At 50.6% G+C, this 22168-nt stretch overlaps 1 protein-coding gene across 2 annotated transcripts; it reads right to left on the bottom strand.

Moving 5' to 3' along the window:
• Positions 1 to 480: 480 nt before the first annotated feature.
• Positions 481 to 16704, bottom strand: Mlycd (malonyl-CoA decarboxylase). Of its 2 annotated transcripts, none has more exon segments than NM_053477.2 (5): positions 481 to 1546; positions 3687 to 3836; positions 8110 to 8266; positions 9040 to 9152; positions 16138 to 16704. In NM_053477.2, coding segments are annotated over 5 exon segments (1479 nt in total). In that variant the 5' UTR covers positions 16663 to 16704; the 3' UTR covers positions 481 to 1012.
• Positions 16705 to 22168: the final 5464 nt, after the last annotated feature.

Genomic DNA, 22168 nt, shown 5'->3' with positions numbered 1-22168 from the left:
GCTATCGGGGAAGACAAGGGGACAGCGCTGTGCCTGCTGATGTGTGACATGTATACACATGTGCGTGTGGAAATATGGAGGCATGCACGGACACACCTGACCCCAGTCACAATCGAACTTACCAAGACAACCCAAGTGCATCCAAGCCCTTCTCACAGCTGTGTCGACATGTGGAGACACACAGACACAGACACAGACACAGACAGACAGGCAGACACAGACACAGACAGACAGGCAGACACAGACACAGACACACACAGACACACACAGACACACACAGACACAGACACACACACACACACACACACACACACACACACACACACACACACACCTCTCCTCCACTCCTTATCCTGCACTGTCCAAAGTGGGCTGGCTGGGGAACAAGACACCATGGACATTTCAGAGCTGAGCCTGAGCCTTGCCAGGACGCTAATCTTGAAGAAAAGTACACAGTGAAGTACAATTGAAAAAAAAGTGTACAGTGAACAATCATGTTTAATGTTTACAGAACAAATTTGTTCTTTACTGTTCAGTTCATTATGAACTGGGATCTCATTTAAACCCTACGAGCCTATTCTGGCCTCAAGTAGCAGCATCCCTGGGTTGCAGATCACACCCTGTGCACACCACAAGGTCTCCCTAGTCTGAGCTTAAGCTGTGGTAGCAGCCACGGCACAGACCTTAGCCCTCTCCCGAATAGAGGACATGACTGCCAACTCTCTGTACTCTACAGGGTCTGTGCTCTGGGCTCCGTCCTGGGCGGCCTGTGGCTGCATCTGTAGAGCTTTCTGAAGGCACAGGCTGTGGGGCAGCAGCAAGGGCTTCTGGAGAAGCACAGTGACATCCTCAGGGCACGTGTACCCACCCCACCACCACCTCCAACCAGTGAGTCCGCCAGCACAGTGACAGCTGAGGTGTGGCCTCCTGAGTGGTTGCTGTGGTGAGCAGCGCTGGCCCATCAGAATACAGCCTCCTTTCTGAGCAGGGCCAAGCGCTGGGCAGGATGTCCCTAGAGTTTGCTGTTGCTCTGGAACTGGGCTACCAGGCTGAGGATCTGCTCGGAAGCTTTGATGTTCTTGGAGCCCAGGTAGGAGATGCTGTTGGGGCCGGTCTCCTCCAGGTAGTAACGGTAGTTGACCATGAGGCCGCACGAGCTGGTGAGGCCTTTGAGGCTGCTGTCAGCCATCCAGTTGATACGCCACATCACAGCCCCGTTCTGCAGGTGGAAGTTGGCCACTGGATTGAGGGCGTAGCCTCGGTGCTTCTCACCGTAAAGGTACCAGGCACACAGTCTCATCAGTGGCCCCTGCAGTGCCTGTGCCAGCTTCTCAGACTTCGCCCACTCACCACTGCTCAGGAGACCCTTGAGGCTCTCGTGAACAGGGTCGCCCGTGACCTCTGCGATTTCTTTGCACTCTGAGTCTGTGAACAGCTCGTTCCTCCCATACTCCTTTCCCTGCACATTCAGAAGGCCCAGCAGCCACTTGGTGAATCCGGGTATAGGTGACAGGCTGGAAAAGGCCCCCAGATGAGGAAACTCCTTCTGCACAGCGGGTAGGTGGAGGAGGGAAGGCAGAGAACACTTGGTCAGCAGGGTGGGACACATGGGAACACTCCCCACACAGCCTAGGCATGCTGCTGCAGGCAGCAGGGCCAGCTGATGGCATCATTGTACATTCTCTCAAACCACATTCATGAGGACTCTGGTGAGTGTCAAGGCCAGGAGGCATCTTGCCTAGAACCATGGAATCTCCAGCCACACCACTGCCGTGACAGTGAGACAGAGGTCGGCAGTGGGCAGCTTGCTTATAGCCGGAGAGCCAGGCTCTGATGCTTGCTTCATACACAGATGCCCAGTGACTCATGACTGTTCAGCTATCTCAGCGGTGGCAGAGGGGACATCAGGGCCAGACAAAATTGTGTTACCACAGGGCACAGCTTAATCACGGCTGTACAAGTTACACAGGGATCTCACAGAATGTCTTCAAGCACGCGCACTCCCTGGCTATAAACATAGTAAGCCTACTATGGGGAAATCCCACTGCCGTGAGGACACAGCTAAGTCCACATCTCACAGTGCCTTTGGTCTTTCTTTGTGGCTCTTCCACAGCTGAGGCACGTTTTCCATCCTGTAGTGAGTTTGTGCTGTACATGTGCTACTCCCCATCTAACGTCACAGACCAGTACAGGAAAATTGGCCAGTGGTTCCCATGCTCTCCTCACTGGCACTGGGGCTCGAGTGTGCTGCCTGGAAACCCTGGGGACTGAGCCTTGGTGCAGAAGGGGCTGGGCTGCTGCCAGCCTTCAGTGAGGGCACCCGGACGGGCTTTCTGGCTCACAAATGAGTCCAGGAAGTGGCCACAGGTGACTTCCGGGTCAAGCTTCTAGCTCTGTTCATGAAGGGTCTTGGATGGATCACCTAGAACCCTAGATCCTGTTCTCTGACTTCCTTGTCTTGTGCCCCCTCTCCCTGCAGCACAGGAAAGAGAAGGGGTGTGTGCTTCACTCTCTCTGGGGGACAGAGTTGCAGCAGTGATAAGGCAGACTCCCAGAATACCAAGTTCTCTAAGTCTGGTTCCCGCCAGGCCTGTTGGCACATGCCTGTCATCACTGCCACTTAGGAGCTGAGACCCGAGGGTTGGAGGTTCAAAATAAAACACTAAAATGGGTGGGACGGGGACAGGGACTGTGGACATGGCTCAAGGACAGGTTGCTTGTCTCACGTGATCAAACCCAATTCCTAGCGTGAGCCAGTGCAGCTCGAGCATGGAAGCTTTCCGCTGCTGTGAGGTCGAATTTGCCGCCGTGCACTGTTCCTGAGCACACAGGGCTGGCACAGAGCTGCCCTCGGCAGCCCAGGGTTGACCCTTCCCGGTGGCCACCTGCTCCACATGAGGTAAACTGCAGCACTCCCGTCTCCCGTCTTAGGACGCCATGTGTCTTAGGACATGGCATGTGTCTGTGGCGTCTGATAGGAGTGGCCCCACATGCTCCTGTGTTTGAATTCGTGGCCCACAGAGGGTGGCACTGTTAGGAGGTGCGGCCTTGTTGGAGGAAGCGTGTCACTGTGTCACTGTGGATCAAGAGCTAGACTATCTGAGTTCTTCTCTAGTACTGTACCTGCCTGCACTCCACCATGACAATAATGGACTAAACCCTGAACTCTATGCCAGCCTCAAGTAAACATTTTCCTTTATTAGAGTTGCTGTGGTCACTGTGTCTTCTCCTACAGCAACGAGACCCTAAGATCCTAACTAGTATCTCTCCCAGGCAGCAGAGAAAAGGGGACCAGACCAACACAGGCCAATGCATTTATCTTTACGCTGCCTGGTCTAACCTGGAAACTCCCCTTCCAAGGCCTTGAAGGAGGGAGGGTCTGGCATAGCGTGATGGGGCGGACGCTCAACTGTACTACATAGACTGAAGTGCAGAGAGTGATGGGCGGCCATGCTGACAGATGTGCCCAGATGTGTGTAACGAGGAGTGTACGGCAAAACCCAGGCACAGTCTCTGCACACACACATCCTCCTGACATCCCCGCCCGCACTGTACAGCCAGCAGGATGCTGTGCCTCCCTCCACACCTGCTCTTCCGGGTCCTGGCCTGGCCACTCTGCCTCCCCCTTCCTTCCGATCCCTCCTTCTGCATCCTGTGTGGGGCTGGGGCTGTTCCAGCATGCTCACCTGCAGCTCCTTGACCACTCGCTTTATGAGGAAGGTGCCGAGCTCCACGCCCTGCAGGCCCTGCTGGGTCAGGCTGATGGAGTAGAAGACAGCAGCAGCGATCCGGTTCTTCTCCTCTGTTTCAGACGGAGGGCACTCTTTCACAATGCTCTGCAAACACCGACGGCCACATCAGAAAGGCTCGTGTGCACTGCTCACACTGAGGGCCACCCGGCCACACTCACAGGACAAGACCCATGGCACCAAAGCACTGCAGGAGAATTTGGTCCCTGCTCCCACTCTCTGGTGGCCTAGGTTCAGGCCATCTGTTTTGAAAGCTCTGGAGGTGAGTACCACACTCCCTGCCTGCCACTGGGAGACGGCAGCTGTGTCCCACTGCAGCGCCTCCAGTCTTTGCAGGCACCATGGTGACACGCTGCTTTGTGTGCACTGAGCCTATGTTAAGGATAATAATGGCTACATGGGATTCCTTTAATTTTCTTAAAGAAAGAGTCCGGGCCCCTGCCCTCTGCCATCCATCTCTCTGCTCAGTTTGCACTTCTGTTCCAGGAAGCCACAGGCAGTCCGTATACATTTTCTTTCTCGAAATGTACCCTTTAAAGGATTTCTATGCATCTCTTTAGCCTCATGTGGCACCCTTATTTCCTAATGAAAACACATTCACAGACACCTACCCAAGGCAAGCTAAGCAATGGCTTCTGCTGTGAGTCTCAGTGGCACCAACTTTCTTTTTTTTTTGGTTCTTTTTTTTTTTTTTTGGTTCTTTTTTTTCAGAGCTGGGGACCGAACCCAGGGCCTTGCGCTTCCTAGGTAAGCGCTCTACCACTGAGCTAAATCCCCAGCCCCGGCACCAACTTTCTTAACTCCTAGTTTTTACTAAGTGTATGGTGGCTTTTTTTTTTTTTTTGTTTGTTTGTTTGTTTGAGGCAGGGTTTCTCCACCCTGCCCTGGAACTCTGTCTGTAGGTCAGACTGGACTTGAACTCAGAGCTCTGCCTGCCTCAGTGTCACGAATGCTGGAATTAAGGGAGCTTGATGCCACTGCCCATGTCACTGCAGTGCTTTAAGCTGCAGACCATTTCATGCCACTAGACTGCTGGGGACAGCATACCATGACATAGATGGTGTCTGGGACCTGAGAGGGAGGAGTCACATCTTTCCAGGGGACCCACCATTAGAAACAAGGAACTACCCACAGCAGGCCTGGATGGAGACATCTCAGAAGCCTGTAGGCAGTTCGCTTGTAGAAATGTTGTTCCCATTCTCTCAACCTTAGCCCTGGACAATAGCTGCATAGATTTCATTTGTGTGCGACTGTTTTTCAGTTGGCCTCGGTGTATATAATTATTCTATTATATCTGACCTTTCTATTTCTTTCTCCTTTTGTTCTGGTGAATTCTGTGAAACTAGATGTTCCTTGATGTAATAATTCTTAAACAATTAAAAATGGAGGCATAGGGGCCCAGGTGCATGCTGTGTGTTCTCATCTTGGAAACAATGCAATTGTTAGATTCGGTTTAATGTTAGACTTGCAAAGAAAGTTTAAAGAGATTGCTGGAAAATGAGACAGAGCCATGTACTGCTAGAATTTCCTAGAACTATGAAAATTATTAGTCTAAGACACAATCATGGACTAAGGGAGCACAAACATGGATACTTTAATTTAGAAAGGAAAAAGCTATTGAGTCACTGTGTGCAATGTGTAGAAGCAGAAGCCAGAGGAACTGCCGAGTTATGGGTTAACTTGAATTTGTCTGGCCACTGCCTGGCAGCTTTGCCCATGTCAGTTATCATTAGAGCTTCACAGGAAAATGCACGTAGCTGACCTCGGAGCTCTGAGCTCTGAAGCTCTGAAGTATAAATAAGTCTAGGGCTGGAGAGACGGCTCAGTGGTTAAGAGCACTGGCTGCTCTTCCAGAGGTCCTGAGTTCAATTCCCAGCAACCACATGGTGGCTCACAGCCATCTGTAACGGGATCTGATGCCCTCTTCTGGTGTGTCTGAAGACAGCGACAGTGTACTTATATATAATAAATAAATAAACCTTAAAAAATAAATGAGTCAAACGTTAAAGTTTAAATAATGATAAGTTTATAATTACTATTTTGGCCATGGGCCTGGAAATAGGGGAAGCTTAGAACTTGGAGAACAACTAAATGCTTAATTCTTTGTGAGCTGTGGGCATTCTTATGGATTTGATCTGGTAATGATTATGCATGTCGTTTTTTTTCTTCCTGCTTTTTGGACTATTAATAAAAGACTGGGGCAAGTTAGAGACAAGGAGAGAGGAGAGAGTGTATGGTGTGTATGTGTGAGTAGAACGCATGTGAGGTGTGTGTGAAGTGTGTGTGAGCGGAAGGAGAGCACATGGAGTGTGTGAGTGAGAGAAAGGGAGCGAGTGAGAGAACACAACCTCTAGCCTGAGGAGAGAGTGAAAGTGTACAGTCTCAAGCTAAGGGGGGGGATACAACCTCAAGCCTGGAGACTTGTCTGTACCTGAGAAAGTTGTCTTTGTGTGCTTCTTTAGTGCCTTCCGTGAGACCCAGCTCCTGTGTGGAGGCGGGACGCCAACACTGGACTAGCAGGTGATACTTGGTGCTGAAGCAGGCACAGTGTGACTGGGATTAACAGACAGGTCTACACCACCTGAGTGCCTGCCAGCCTATGATCCCTGGAGCAGGGCTGCTCAGCCCCCACCCCTGACAGTGCCTTCCACCGCACTGTGCTTTCTGCTCTGCAGTCATGGGCAAGAGCCTCAGCCCTGTCTAGTGAGACCTACGGTAATAAGGTCTCTCTCTCTCTCTCTCTCTCTCTCTCTCTCTCTCAGTCACACTCACACTCTCACACACACACACACACACACACACACACACACACACGCGCGCGCGCGCGCGCGCGCGCGCGCTTCTGGAGCCTGGAGTCCAATCCTCCAGAAATCAAGGTTGGCCTTCCATGCAAAACGTAAACCCACAGCGACCTTTCGGTACATAGGCTGTGCAGGTCAAGGGTTCCTGGAGCTACCCTCTGAAGGCCATGTCTACACGGCTGTTGCCTTCCACTTATACACACGAGCCGCACGCATACGCATTTGGGTTCTCAGGGCTAGAAGTACCCTCGAGAGCCAAGTTTTCAGATAAAAAGGAATACATTCTGCACTTTAACACACATGCCGAGCTGCCCCGAGAAGCACCAACAACACTGGTCCCTATGCCAGCTCGGAGGCCTGCTGACTCCTTCACACACAACAGCTTAGAAGGACTTTGTCTCTGTCTATCAAGAATAAGTGTCCATCTGCCTGATGCCCATCCTCTGAGCTCCTCAAATGGGAAGCCGAGGCCAGGGAGCCTGTCTCACAACGCCTCCTCCTCATTTGCCTGTGTGATGCACAACCAGACCGCCACGCCCTCCCCACTTCTGGCACTGAGCAAATCTCTCTCTAGGAACCTCTCTCCCTTCACCTGCCTGTAGGTCATGTAGTGTAGCCACTGACCCACTGTCCCAGTGTCACGTGCTTGTCCATACCTTCCTGCCGGAAGCCTGCAGAGGACCAGCTTCCACAGGAAGGGGCAGGTCAAATCCTCACAGCTTCGGCTCCTTGTCAGCTCCCAGTTTGCAGCAGTAGCACGCAGAATCAAGTCCACTGAGGCTGCCAAGCTGCCTCTCACATGCCAGAGCAAACGCGCCCTGCCTCCCTCTTCCATCACAAAGGCTCCTTCCTGTTTATAGACCTCAGCTCTTCTCAGCTCAAAATCACCAGGCAGGTGAGTGCTGATCCTTGGCCTGATCTTTAACTATACACCAGGAGATTTTACCTACCCAGTCACAATATCCATGAGACTTTAAAGCGGACTCTCTTTCTTTTTTTTTTCTTTTTCTTTTTTTCAGAGCTGGGGATCGAAGCCTTGTGCTTGCTAGGCAAGCGCTCTACGGCTGAGCTAAATCCCCAACCCCTAAAGCGGACTCTCTTAAGAAGGGATAAAACTACACTAAAAAACATAAACCACCAAATAAAATACACTTATAAGTTGCACGTGATTGCTTAGAACTTTAATCCCAGCACTTGGGAGGCAGAAGCAGGCAGATCTCTGAGTTCAGAGCTAGCCTGGTCTATGCAATGAGTTCCAGGGCAGCCAGGGCTAAATAATGTGACCTATTTGAAAACAAAACAAAACAAAACAAAACAAAACACACACACACACACACCCCAAAAACAGGCGCACTGGGTCAGAAGCCTCAGTGGGTTAAGCGCTTGCTGCCAAGCCTGGTGACCTAAATTCAATCCGTGGGACCCACGTAGTAGGAGAGACTCTGATCCCACAAGCTGCCCTCTGCCCTCACTGTTCCATATATAGGTACGCATGCACGCATATACGCACATCACAATGACAGGCCCAGTTTTGTCCTGAAAGGACCACTCATAAGTACCTGGATGTTGTTGGAAATGTCACCGGTCAGAGCCACATGCAGAACAACCAGGGGGTCCCCGGGGGTGGAGCAGTGGGAGAAGAAGTAACACCTCCGGTATGGCCCCACACGCCGCTTCATGTCCATCCAGTTTTTCACAGGGTGCACAGCCTCACACCTGAGTGAGCAGAGGTCAGAGCGATGCAGGACTGCAACTGCCACGTGCTCGGCCCTATCTACTCATGTTAGCGACATCTGCTTGTGTGAGACAGCATTCTGCCTTAGTCCTGGCTCGTCTGAGGCTATAACCTAGGCTGATCTTCAACTTTAGATGATCCTCCTGCCTCAGCCTTCCAAATACTGGGATCACAAGGGTGTGCTGCCCAGCTCAACACCTGCTTTCAGAGGACTTTGTGGGGCTCTCAGTGTACCTATGTGTCAGTTTCTTGTAAGCCTCCCGAATGTCTAGTCACTGAACGGTGTCTTATATCTGCTTTGGGTTCCTACAGTTTATAAGCAGACCCGTGCTGTGAACACTGGTCTACAGTGGCTATAGTTTCCAGCCTCATCCCTCAACTCCCACTGCCAACGTGGGTAAGAACAGACGCTAGCAAGGTTTCCATCACAGGATGCCTTCCAGCCTTAGACTCCATGGGCCGGGATGGGATGTGGGCAGCATGTTCTGACTATGCTGAGAGCACTTACAACTGGGTGAGAGAGCACTGGCCACTCACGCCAACGCTCGCTCTAATTAGTCCCTACAGTTTTGGTGATGGGGCCATTGGCTTTAAGTAACGGGATGTAAGACCTTGGGTAACTAACAAACTGGTTAGGGTCTTCCTGGAGTGCACCCCAATCTCTACCCTTCCTGTAAAAATAGCCCAGCACCCACATGTTGTGTTCGAGTATCAGGTGGTACAAAGCTGTGCTGGCGACGGCTGCAATACTCACTCGCTGATCTTCTGAAGCACCTCACAGGGCGAGTGCCAGGTGACCCGCTCCAGGTTCAGGAAGCCAGAGGAGAACCACTCGGACAGCATGCTTTTTAGCACTCCGTTCATTTCCTAGGCAAGAGAGAGGAAGGCAGGCCTCAGAGAAGCAGGTGCCCACCCAGTAGTTCATCTACCCACTCAAGGACACACGCTTCTGTACCCCCATGTCCACACTTCCAGCTAGGCTCACGGCTGTAGAGTCAAGCCAGTACTGCACACGGATGGCCATGTACCTGCCTTCCGGCCAACAAGCTCTAAGCACAGCAGCCCTGAAATGGCGTTGGGAGCCTTAAATGACACCGGGGACATGGCTTTTGCTGACCCTTTTCTCTTGTCTCTCCCACTGTGGGGTGAGTTACTAGGATGGATGGCTTTGGAGCAGACACTTTGGGCCAGGTGATGTCTGTGAGGGTTTTCAGGGCATAGCAGTAAGCTCCCAGTCCAGGACAGCAGTCCACCCTGGGGCTGCTGCTTCCTCCCAGACTTTGCCCTGAAGTGCCTGACTTCTTGTTACACAGGCCTCTGTACTTTGGGTCTATTACTCACAGGTGAACTCTACTCTGACAGACGGAAGGGTAAACATCCTGGGGCACCTGGCACCAAGGTGACCTTTCCTAAACCCTGTAAAGTTCAATACACACGTGACCTACATCTATGAAGATTAGTTTTATCAGAATTAGAAAAACTTTACAGTGCATCTTAACTCTGGATAAAAGATGAAAAGTCTCCCATTTAGGTGGCCTAGGCAGCAGCTGCAGGCAAGGGGCGGGCAGCGGCTCTAAAGAAAAGCCTTTACAGGGCTGGAGAGATGGCTCAGCGGTTAAGAGCACCCGACTGCTCTTTCAGAGGTCATGAGTTCAATTCCCAGCAACCACATGGTGGCTCACAACCATCTGTAAAGAGATCCGATGCCCTCTTCTGGTGTATCTGAAGACAGCTACAGTGTACTTATATATAATAAATAAATAAATCTTTAAAAAAAAAAAAAAAAGAAAAGCCTTTACATAGATGTGACATTCATATTCATGCAGTTAAGTACCAGGACACAGAGGAGGCATGGTGTCGCCCTGTGTGGCTTCACTGGGTGGACAGTACAAACCCTGGACCAAGGGACCCGGCTTAGTGTGAGAAGGGTGATTTGAATGGCAGGGCTGCCTGCAGCTCTCAGACTCCTGGGAGAGTGCAAACAGCTGGGAGTGACTGCATGCAGGCAGCATGAGAACTCTCAGAGCTGTTCCGGACACAAGGCAAGGCTGGAGAAGTGATGGGTGGAAGCTGGGCAGGCTTTATCTTAGACTCTCAATCTCATTTCCCTACTCAGAGAAGGTTCTGCAGGGCAAGGTCCACCTGAGTCAAAGCACTGATACCCAGGAGGAAAGAGAAGGTGTTGAGAATGGTGATTGCTAACAGGAGGCTAGCACACAGGACAAGTTTGTGTTTGTTTGTTAAATGAAACCTCATGTCTGGCTGAGAGATGGTTCCATAGGTAAAGCCCCTCCCGCACACAAGTACGAGGACCTGAGTGGATCTCCAGAACCTGAGTGGGAGCTGGACACGTAGCCTGTGTGCCTGCAGTCATAGCACTCCTAAGGAGAGGTAGGAGGTGGGGTCAAGATGGTACCTGGAACCCGCAGGCCTGTAGCACCACAGTAGTGAACAACAGGCATAACTTAAGCAAGTTGGAAGCCAAGATACCCACGGTTGTGCTGCCCTCTTATGGAGTATGCATTTGCCCTCACAACACTTACATAATGATCTTTTTAAAGGTTGGCTCTGGCAGTGGTACACACCTTTGATGCTGTACCCAGGAGGTAGAGGCAGCTTGGTCTCTGTCAGTTTGAGGCCAGCCTGGTCTACAGAGTGAGGCCCTGTCTCCAAACCAAGAAGTCCTCACTTAATCTGACTATGATGGTTCTTCATGGGCCTGAGATCCTCTCAATTTTTAAAGCATAAGCTAAGAATCACTAACTCTAGCCCTAGTTAAAATGCGAACACATCCCCAGTCTCCGGGCCTTGTGGATCTGCTCCTGTGCTCCTCGCTGTGGGGCTAGAACGGGCTGGCTGAGCAGGTGCGATGAGCTACATTTGACACTCACGGCAGGAAAAGGCCAGGAACCCTGCTCCATTGATGCCGCCTCCTCTCTGGAAGTCTCTTCTATTTTGGGCTGCTGACAGCTGCGACATGTGATGTTGGACAGCAGAGTAGGGAATGTGGGCTAAAGGTGAGAAGTCTAGTTCTATGACAGCTGTTCCGGTGGGAAGTGACCACAGCAAGTGGCCAGGTCACCAGGTCACAGACAGTAAGAAACAAAGTCTTTTGCCTTTTCTGTTCACTAAAACAGAAGTTCTGAGCCACACCATAGCAAAAGCTGAGGGGCCTGTGTGCCCCCAGCCTTCCTCCTGTGCCTGTTAGGTGCATTCAACCCCAGTGCTCACGGAGGCTGCTCTTTCGTAGCGGAGAGCATCTTCTGAGATGCTTGGCTCTCGAGCGGCCTCTTTGGGGTTCCCTTTGCCTTGCATGAAGCCCAGAGCTAGGAGGGAGGTGAAGTTACTGCCAGGGAAGAAGGGCAAGCCACAGAGTACCTGTCTAGCCCCATGGGGCCATGGGGCTGGGGAGGAGGGCTTGTCGTACTGGAAATCTGCCCCTATCAGAAACAAAACCACCACCACCACCACCCCACCCCCTTCGGTCTAACACAGAAACGCACAAAACTAACTACAACTTATTACAACACAGAACTACTGTCGCACTCAGGAGGGTCTCCACTGCCTAACAGGTGAGAGGCTAAGTACCAAGCATGGTGGCTGTGTGGGGAGGTGGGCAGTCTTCCTTCTCCAGCTCTCCTGCTGGCAGGGGTGAATCCTATGCCCAAGCTGCCTGTCCAGATTCCTTCTGGGGTTCTAACCGCCAACTTCGGTCTGGTGCCTGCCAAGTGCTAACCACTTCTTCGCTGCATTTTTACCTAAGAAATGTAATTGCTAACCACAAGGGCTGTTGCAAGTGTGTGGAGGAAGCCCTAAAGCCTGCCAACTCCACCCAACAGACACAGCCTGAGGCAGGGGCCACCGTGCAGGGGAGGAGCAGAACCTGGCTATCGGGGTCTGTTGAGGACTCAGCTCCTGCTAGGAGTCCTTGTTTGGCTCCCTCGTCACAGAAGGGCACATGAGAGATGAAACTACATGCAGGAGCCCAAGCCCAATTGATGGCTCAGATTGGAACTGGTGCCTCTTTAAGCCCAAAGCCCTCAGTGGCCATCTCCAGAAAGATCACCGAGCCAAGCACAGCAAAGAGTCTTTGAACTTAGGGTTTTGTTTTTTTTTGTAACAGTCCTGTGTAACTTACTGCTCCTGGCATGGCAGCATTGCTCTTAGGATTTTATATCAGTCACCACACTGGGTAACCTATTCATGCTCTCTTTTCTATGGGATGCCATTTTGGTGTTTGAAACAAGGTCTTGTGTAGCCCAGGCTGGCTTCTTACTATGTAGCTGACCTGGGGTTTCTCTGTGATCAGCATCAGCTAACAGCTCACCTCAAGGGTACAGCCCAAGAATCCCATGGAGTTAAGGAACTTAGTAAAAGTCATCTCAACCACACCACGGCAGACATGGCTAGACAGACTTATCTCCTCACGCAGAGCTTCCTCTACTATGTCCTGGGAAACACATGGAATCAGCATGTGTTTGGGGGCTGCCATTCGCCCACTTATTCTAAAGTGATGGCACCATCCAGGGTTCAACACACAGAGGTATGAACCCACATGATGGGAGACCTCAGGAGCAAGCTCGGAAACCAGAAAATACAAAGGTCACATTGGGGTCAGGCCAGCTGCACACCTGTCAACCGGCATCTCTGAGATCTGGGGACACTGAGCAGTGGGCGGGTTCCTGTCCTACTTAGCTTCAGTCGTCAACCTGACACACTTTGGAAGAGGGAAACTCCACGGACGGCCCATGGAAGGCATTTTCTGGACTGATAACTGAGGGCCCAGCCCACTGTGGGTGGTGCTACCTCTCGGCAGCTTGGGCCTGGGCAGTATTAGCAAAGGTAGTTGAGCAAAGCAGAGAGTAGTGTCCCTCCGTGGTCTCTGCTTCAGTTCCTGGCTCTAGGATCCTGCCATGGCTTCCCTCCATGATGAGCTATGATCTACAAGCCAAACGAACACTTTTCTCTGTAAGCTGACTGGTCAGAATGTTCTGTCACAGCAAAGGAAAGCAAACTGGGATGCTCCCTAAGAAAACGAGGCATTTGAGGAGGCCCTGGGAGTGAGGCAGTGGTGGCGCACACCTTTGATTCCAGCACTAGGGAGGCAGAGGCAGGCGGATCTCTGAGTTTCAGGCCAGACTGGCTTACAGAGCGAGTTCCAGGATAGCCAGGGCTACACAGAGAAACCCTGTCTCAAACAAGCAAGCAAGCAAACAAGCAAGCCCTAGGGGTCCACACAGCCAGTTCTCAAGCCCTGTGAGCAAAACTGGTAGTTCTGTCCTCACCCGAGCGGCCTTATGAACACGGGCACCTGCATGCTAAACTCACAGTGGTACCTGCTGGGGATGCTGATGATGGGGAGTCTGTGCCTGTACAGGGCAGAGGAAACTGGGGTGGGGGAGTGTGTGTATCTCATACTCAGGTTTGCTGTGATCCTAAAACTGCTCTAAACACCGCCTGCCTTTTAAAGGGGAGTGCGCAGGGCTGAGGAGACAGCCCAGTAATCTTTCCTGGGTTTGATCAGCGCACTAGTGATTTAAAACTGGTGGGGGTGGCGGGGGGAAAGAGGGTGTCAGGGAGATGGTTCAAAGGTTAAGAGCGCTGTCTGGTCTTGCAGAGGAACTGGGTTTGGGTCCCAGCATCCACAGGGCGGCTCTCAACTGGCTGCAATTCCAGTTCCAGGGATCTGATGCCCTCTTCTGGCCTTTGCAGGCACTGTATGCATGTGTACATGGGCAAGCAGAGCACTGGCAACATAATCTTTAAAATAAAGGCCAATATAGTGGTTCCCGGTTCACTGGCACCGGGAAGATGGAACAGGAATATTTCTGGGGCTTACTGAGCAGTCTACCTAACTGGTGAGTTCCAAGTCTCAGTGAGAGACCCTGCCTCAAAAAAAAAAAAAAAAAGTGCACAGCTTCTGAGCATGATACTCAAGGTTGACCTCTGCCCTCCACACACACGAGCATATACATGTATATATCCAGACTTCAGCTCTTCTGGTGATAGGTAACAATTCCAAATCCTGACTGACAAATGCTAGGGACAGAACTAAGACCTCTATTCTCAAAACGGCTGATGAATGTTATAAAATCATGTGAGCAAACACATTGACTGGCTTGACTTCGCACAGTTAAACATGGCAGTTAGCCTAGGATCGGGGTAGAGACACACACAAGGCCTCCACCGTCTGCCTCGTGTGGAAGGGCAATGGTCAGGCTGTGGCTAGTCCTTCTTTGCAGACAATTCTATTTAAGCATCACTCATGACTCCGGGCCAGGAATAGGCAGTGTCTTTCTCCCTTACATGGGGGGGCTGCCAGGCTAACAGGCAAGGGAACTTGTGTGCATAACGTCTAGGCATGACTTGCTTCTGATTGCCAGATGCAAGCTCCTCACCAAAGTCAGACTCTGTGTTCCAGTGTTAGAGACCATGATGAACCACCCAGAACTCTGGCTGGAAAAGGAACTTCCAGAATCAAAGAATCTGCAACTGGATGGGGCATTAGAAGCTATCCAAGAGCTGCTGGTTTTGCTTTGTGGCTGGTCGTGAGCCTTTTAGGACCTCCCTGACCTCTTTTCTAGTTCTGAAACCTGGGGGTCAAGCACGGAGCAGTCTGACCTCAAAAACATCTGCCTCTCTGGAGCCTGTCTCCAGGACTCGGGTATCCTTTTACCAAGCAGGAGATTTAGGGCAAGGTTCCAGTTTTCAATGAACCGGCTGAATAGTTGTGGGGACATTTCGGAAACCACAGAGCACGGAGTACAAAGGAGCAGCTACTCAGACATCAGCAGAGCCTGGAAGGAGGTGTCACAGAACCACCCAATAAACTCCTCAGGTTTCCCAGTCGGGGACTTATATGGATGAAGCTTACAGCTCCGGGTAACACTTAGCCTTAGAAATGAACTAGCTATCTTGAAAAAGCTGGTCATATGCAGTGTTGTCTGTTGTTCATATTAATCCCAAGGCTAAGCAACCAAAATGGGAAGAAAGTCGGTAAACCCTCCCATAGAATGGTGGAGGGCTGCGCAAAGGAACCTGGTTGGGGGATGTATATCTGAGGTCTTGAACACCTCAGCACGCTATGTCCTTCACTGCTACGTGTCTGCCAAAAGGACGGAATGGAAGTAGAAAACGGTCATGTCTGTTTTGGAGTTCTCAAGCAGGTTAGGACATAATCACACCACCGAGTTTGAAAAAGGAGACAAAGATTTGACTACTGGGGACTTCTGAAGTGGTGGTATCATTGTGCACAAACCCGGGGTCAGGTGAGTGTTCCCCTTTATCGAATATTAATGGCTGGCAGCAATGTGAGACAACCTTTCGGGTCACAGTTCTGTAAACCTCCGTTATCTACACACGACATGATCTCGAGGAGTGAGCCGCTGACTGTGACTAGCACAAGTGCTTAAATGTAAACTTAGAGTTTACACTGAGTTTAGGGGCGGGTTTGGGATCAAATCTCCTGTCCAGAGTCAGACCGCAGAACGAGGGCTGGAGGCTTTAGAGACCCAGACGGTGGTGACCTTGACTTCTGGCCATGTTTGTGCATTTCGTGTAACCGGTTAGGGCAATGCAGCGCTCGCGGGTGGTGCCCAAACTTTGCCCAACACCATGTTCCATCCCTTGTGCAATTACAGCGCAATTAAAACTAGAGCCATCTTGGAGTAAGCGCAATGGGTGCTACACCTGACAGTTACCCCGAGGATAGTGCTACATACCACGCAGCAAGCATTGTGTGCCTGAGGCCGGTGAGGTGGGGCTGGAGGGCTGCAGGGGCTTAGATAAAGGCCTGGGAAGCGGGAAGGGGCAGGGCCCTGGGGCAGTGGCGGTGGCCCGGGGTGGGCCTTACCCGGACGTGCGGCCCTTCCACCAGCTTGAGGGCCTGCGCCTCCAGCAGATCGGCCCGCAGCTGTACCAGGAAGCGCACGCCGCCGTCCAGCTTACTGATGTGGTGGAAGAGGCCACGGTATCGCGGCACGAGGGCATAGCGTAGCCGGTCCTCTGCCTGCAGCAGCACGGCCGCCTCGCGCGACTGCTGGCGCAGCTGCAGCACTCCGGCGCTCTGCTCCGCTACCTGGCCGTGATCCACGCCGAAGCCCTGAGCCAGGCGGCCGAGCAGCTCGGCGCGCTGGGCCGCCTCGGCCAGGCCGCCGTAAAAGCTCACGAAGTCCGCGCACTGCCCCTCGGCCGGGGCCGGCGTCTTCTCGCGCAGCTCGTAGGCCGGCGTGGGTGGCACGGCTCGCCGTAGCAGCTCGTCCATGGCGCTAGCCGTGAGCCCGCTGCACAGCCTAGGTCCCCGAGGCCCCGGAGGCCGCGGCGGGTACCGCAGTGGGAGCAGGCGCCGAGCCCTCAAGCTTGGCCCCAAGCCTCTCATGACAACCCGAAACAGCTGCTAACGGGAGAAGCCACCGGAGAGCGGCCCCAGCTGCACTTCCGCTTTCGGCTTCCGGTACCTCTCCGGCCCATTGGTCGAGGCGGGACAACGGACGGGGGCATCGGCCAATCGGAGGGCGGAACTGCGGGCGGGGGGCGAGGCGGCTTTCTCAGGATGGAGGCCAAGTGCAGCCAAAGGTTCCGAGAGCCCCGTATCCTTGGGGCACCTGACTCGCCCTCTTGGCCTGCATCCTGACACCTGTTCTGAGAGTCACTTGCTCAGCCTCTTGCCTATTTTCCCACTACGCACGCGCTTCTCTTGATCTGAGTGCTTGACATCTCAGCTTTTCCCAGGACCGTGCTGTGTACGCGGCCTCCTGGGCTGTGGTTCGGATCTAGTGTAGGCGAGGAGCTGAGAACTTTGAGTTTGCATACTGGACAAGGGCTCCTAGGAATGCGGATGACTCATTGGTAAAGTGCTTGAGAACTTGTGTTCATATCCAGAACCCGTGGGAAGATATTTGTAACCCTAGCTTGGGGAGAGAAGACAGGAGGATCCCAGGGACTGGCTGATCAGCCAGACCAGCTTACAAGTTAAGTCCAGCTAGCCAGAGACCCTATCTCCAAAACGAAACATGAACAAACAAACAAACAAACAAAAAACCCAGGTAAGTGGCCTCCAACACTCGAGGTGACTTCTGGCTTCCAGAAGCACGCATGTACATAGATGCACTCCCACATCTGTGTCCAAGAAAATGCACATGCACACACAAAGTAATTCTCTGACTTGACATTGTTTGGCCCTGCCTAGGCACTTTCCCGCCCTTGTCAAGGGTCCCAACCAGAGAGAACTGCCAGAGACCCAGCCCATGCCTCCCGCTGCATCCTAGAACTTACGGTTGTGCTGGAAATGGGTATACTAAGAATCTGTTCCCTACCAGCTTCCTTGCTGGGCCTCATTCTTCCATTCATTCATTCATTCATTCATTCATTCATTCAATGGAATGATTTTCAATGGTCTGGTGTGTTCGAAGGCCCCACACTAGGCATGCATTTAAAAGGTCTCGTTCAGTTGACTGTCTGGGGCTAGCCTGCACATTAAAATAACTGCAAAAAAGGAAGCAGAACACTGGGGTGGGCTCTGTATGCATTCAGCTTGAGATGATCACAGTCATCTTGAATCTAGACTGTCATGACTGTCCTACAGAAACCACAGTTCATTTTTTGGTGCATGGTTTCACTTCAATCTATAGACAGACCAAATCCCAAGAACGACCTATGGGACCTTACAACCGGATCCAGGCTTCAACCTGTACCTGGCTCTTTGGTAGGAACTTAAGACAAATCGTGTACCTCCCAGCCCCTGGGGAAGTCACTTTATCCTAACTCATGTCTGTGACTCTCTTTCTGACCCATATGGTAGGATACGGTTGGTTTTGCTGTCTCCCAAGACTATGCATTTATGAATAAGTTCTCCAATACACTGTACCCTTCGGTTCTTCATCTGCCTGCATCTTCTGTGTCACAGCACCTCAGGCCTGCCTGTGGATGCTAGGACCTGCTGCTTTGGAAGAGTTTGCCATCGTGGATAGGATAGCCAGGGACAGCCTATCATATGCGAGCAGACGCTGGTTATGAGACGGGAGCAAAGAAAGCCTCCCTCTCTATTCTTCTAGCTCAAATACATGACTTATAACTCTTGCCCTGCCCTCTTCTGCAGTAAAATATCACTGATTTCAGTCTCTTTCTGGCCCACTGCTTCTGTAGCTCCCGTCACACCTCACCAGGACCCACACAGCACTTCTTACGCACCCAGGTGTGCTCCCTCGAGCCTACTGTCTGCTCTCCCTCCTGAATGTGGTTTTTCCCCCTCCTTCCTTTATGCACACATGCTGTTCACTTGCTCAGCAACCAGTCACTGTAGCCTACCACACAGAGCTAGACCTCTCTCTCTCTCTCTCTCTCTCTCTCTCTCTCTCTCTCTCTCTCTCTCTCTCTCCTTGCTGTTTGATGCCTCCTAAGCACAGAGAATTTGACTATCAGTTTTGAAAAAGACTTTAAAACAAGGAGGGGATGGACTAAGCACAGGAGGGTGGGATGGGCAAAGTGGGCTCCAAGCTGAGGCTTAGACCTGAGGAGAAGGATACAGGAGGATTCTGGGTCTCACCGGAACAGGACCCCTGAAGAGATCTGTGGGTACTAGGGGGTGGGCCCTTTTGTTCTGCAGTCACAGTAGTCAGTAACTTACTTGAGCAGCCACGAAGAGACAAACGCACAGAGCAGTTGAGCCCTTCCTGTGCTTACATACAGGAAGCACCGACATGTACTTACACTTCGCTTCAGCATGTGCTAGATGCGTGCCTTCTGCTATAGATCCTGCACATTTAATGTCACAATAACCGTTATTCCCATGGGATGGAGAGTCCAACAGAAGCCCAGAGAAATAGGAGAGCATTCGTGACTGCTCCCAGCGGGGAGACAGATGGCAGTCAGAATTCCTAGACCACACTGAGATTGCAATGGATGAGTTAGGACTTGAACCAGAGCCTGCCTCATTCCAGCCAGGACTTTGTCTGCCCCAGGGCTCTCCATGCTGAAATGAGTATTTGTTTGTATGTGAGATTTGAGTGTGTTTTTATGCTATAGGGTTGGGGTTTGGGGGGAAGAGTTGGGGGTTGGAGAGATGGCTGAGAGGTTAAGAGTATTGGCTGCTCTTCCAGAGGTCCTGAGTTCGAATCCCAGCAACCACATGGCGGCTCACAACCATCTGTAATCACTCTAGACTCTGGTTGGCTCTACTCCACTCCTGCTTCTGTTTTTGGTGATCATCCCATGGTACTGGCATCTCTGATACACTGGGGTCTTCTGCTGCAACTAAGCTTCACCAGTAGCCTTCCTAGGGTCTCTTCATGGTGCCAAGTCCCAACTTCTTTGCATGACCCCTCAGTTCTGGGTTATTAACTTTAGCTGAGGTTGCATCTTTACTAATGACTTTCCCTGAGCTCTCACAGTGCCAAGCCTCAGCTGCTCTCTATGACCCCTTCATGCCTTCAAAACCAGTACCACCTGTGTGACTCTTACACATTACCAAGTCCAGCTGCAACATGAGTTACAACCTTGGCTACCTGTGGAACACAGCTCTTTGTGCTCTCAGAAAACACTTCCCAGGAGATTTCACCTCAGTGATCTTCTTAACCACCACTAATTTCTTAGCTCCAGCTAACTAGCACCAACTGTCCCAGTAGTCTCTTCCTTTTGACTATAAAGCCAGAGCCAAATGGCTGAAGTTCCAAATAGTGCCTCCAAATTGCCAGGAGCTGCCCAGCCTGGCATGGGCTTGAAGTGGGACACAGGATGTTGCTTTAAAGACTGGTGGTCTCCAAATGTAGTTCTAAAGACTGATGGGGGCTGGAGAGATGGCTCAGTGGTTAGGAGCACCGTCTGCTCTTTCAGAGGTCCTGAGTTCAAATCCCAGTAACCACAGGGTGGTTCACAATCATCTGTAATGAGATCTGGTGCCCTCTTCTGGTGTGTCTGAAAACAGCTACAGTGTACTCATATACAATAAATAAATGAATAAATCTTTAAAAAAAAAAAGACTGATGGTGTCTGGCCTTTTAGATCTCTAACTATGCTGAATGCTTGCTGGTATCTTCTAAAAGATTCTAGAAACTTTCTTGCTTATTCTATAGTTTAAAAACGCTGGCTTCTTTTCTCTTTAACTGTGCATTATTAGACATAATAACTCTCTGTGCTTTATTCAATCCTTTATGCTTAACTCTTTCTTACTGTTCTGTGCTAAGAACTTAACTCTTTTTTTTTTTTTTTTTGGTTCTTTCTTTTGGAGCTGGGGACCGAACCCAGGGCCTTGCGCTTCCTAGGTAAGCGCTCTGCCACTGAGCTAAATCCCCAGTCCCAAGAACTTAACTCTTATTGTTCTGTGCTTCATTAAGCACTAAAACTTAACTCTGTCCTAACTCTTTATTACTTGTGTTTTAATAAGTGCTAATATCTGGCCATTTACACATACTGTTTAGCAGCACAGAATTAAGTAAAAGGATTTATTGCTAGAATTTATTTATTTCTCTGGTGAACCAGCCACATGCCTCTCTGGATAAGCTGATTAACTTTTTGTGAACCAGAGAGGAAGGAAAGGGAAAGAATTAAGATGCTGTATACAGGGGCTGGAGAGATGGCTCAGCGGTTAAGAGCACCCGACTGCTCTTCCAGAGGTCATGAGTTCAATTCCCAGCAACCACATGGTGGCTCACAACCATCTGTAAAGAGATCTGATGCCCTCTTCTGGTGTATCTGAAGACAGCTACAGTGTACTTATATATAATAAATGAATAAATTAAAAAAAATTTAAAAAAAAAGATGCTGTATACAGGCAGATATACACAGACACATACACATTCAAACATTCATACACCCATACTCTGGCCAGGCCTGACCGTCTGTCACAATCAGTTCCACAAGTATTCATGCATGGCTACATACTTACATGTTGGGAGGGATGCGCTTGAAGCCCTCCATTGTTGTTAGAATTAAGTATGACTAGGTTCATGGAAAATCCCCAGCCAGCTGCAGAAGACTAATACAAATCTGGTGGTCAAGAAAAATAATAATATGATAAAGACATCCTGCTGACTAATAGATATGACAAACCTGTGACCTTTCTGACAACTTGTCAATATTAGCCTACTCCCTGACCACACGAATATTGTGTCCTTGGCCTGCGTAAATGTTTCGTACTTCCCCCCTCCCTCTGTTACCCATGTTATGGTATAAATTCAGCCTTGGGGAAAAATAAAATTGTCGCCTTGATCAGACTCTTGTCTTGGCGTCCTTCTTCACATCCCTTCTCCCCCATTCTCTTCCAGGTATCTTCAGACACCTTCATTTACACATACACAAATACCTACACACAAACATTTAGACAGACCGACCTAGACAATTGGATAGAAGGATGGGTAGATGGGCAACCTCCCCAAGTCAAACCATTCAACCAACAACTTTCTTTTTTCTTGTCTTTTTATCCCTTCTTAGACAAAACGTTCTTTAGAAAATTACCTCAGAGATAAAATGTTACATAAACTGGGAGTTACAGAAGGATGCTGATATTAGATTCAAAGCGGTGTTTCATTATAATGTACTCATAAGTTCAAAGCAACAGTTTTCACATGGCCTCACCTCATCATAGTGCACACTTGTGACCTTATCCTCGGACCAGATGTCTTTCCTTGAACATGAAATTGTCCCAAGTCTACTTCTCCTTTTGGTGTAATTATGAAAGCTCATTGTATTTCTTTCTTTTTTTTTTTGAGCTGAGGACGGAACCCAGGGCCTTGCGCTTGCTAGGCAAGCGCTCTACCACTGAGCTAAGTCCCCAACTCCGGGCATTCTATTCTTGATTCTAACTTTATTACATCTTTCCAGCAACTAAGACCATCTCTAAAAACTTTCTTCCTAAAATTATGTGAATCAAGTCCGGAATTCTATGGACT

Source organism: Rattus norvegicus, chromosome 19 (genome assembly GCF_021556685.1).
Source record: "Rattus norvegicus strain SHRSP/BbbUtx chromosome 19, alternate assembly SHRSP_T2T, whole genome shotgun sequence".
NCBI lineage: Eukaryota > Metazoa > Chordata > Mammalia > Rodentia > Muridae > Rattus > Rattus norvegicus.
This window is presented reverse-complemented; position numbering and strand designations above follow the sequence as displayed.

Bases quoted from the DNA above. Each gene is read 5' to 3' on its own strand.
- Mlycd (XM_087595309.1), bottom strand. From the start codon at position 9,149: ATGAACGGAGTGCTAAAAAGCATGCTGTCCGAGTGGTTCTCCTCTGGC. The intron at 8,267-9,039 runs GTGAGTATTGCA...CTGCTCACTCAG, and splicing joins GTGCTTCAGAAGATCAGCGA to GTGTGAGGCTGTGCACCCTG. The intron at 1,547-3,686 runs GTGAGCATGCTG...CCCGCTGTGCAG, and splicing joins GAGTGGTCAAGGAGCTGCAG to AAGGAGTTTCCTCATCTGGG.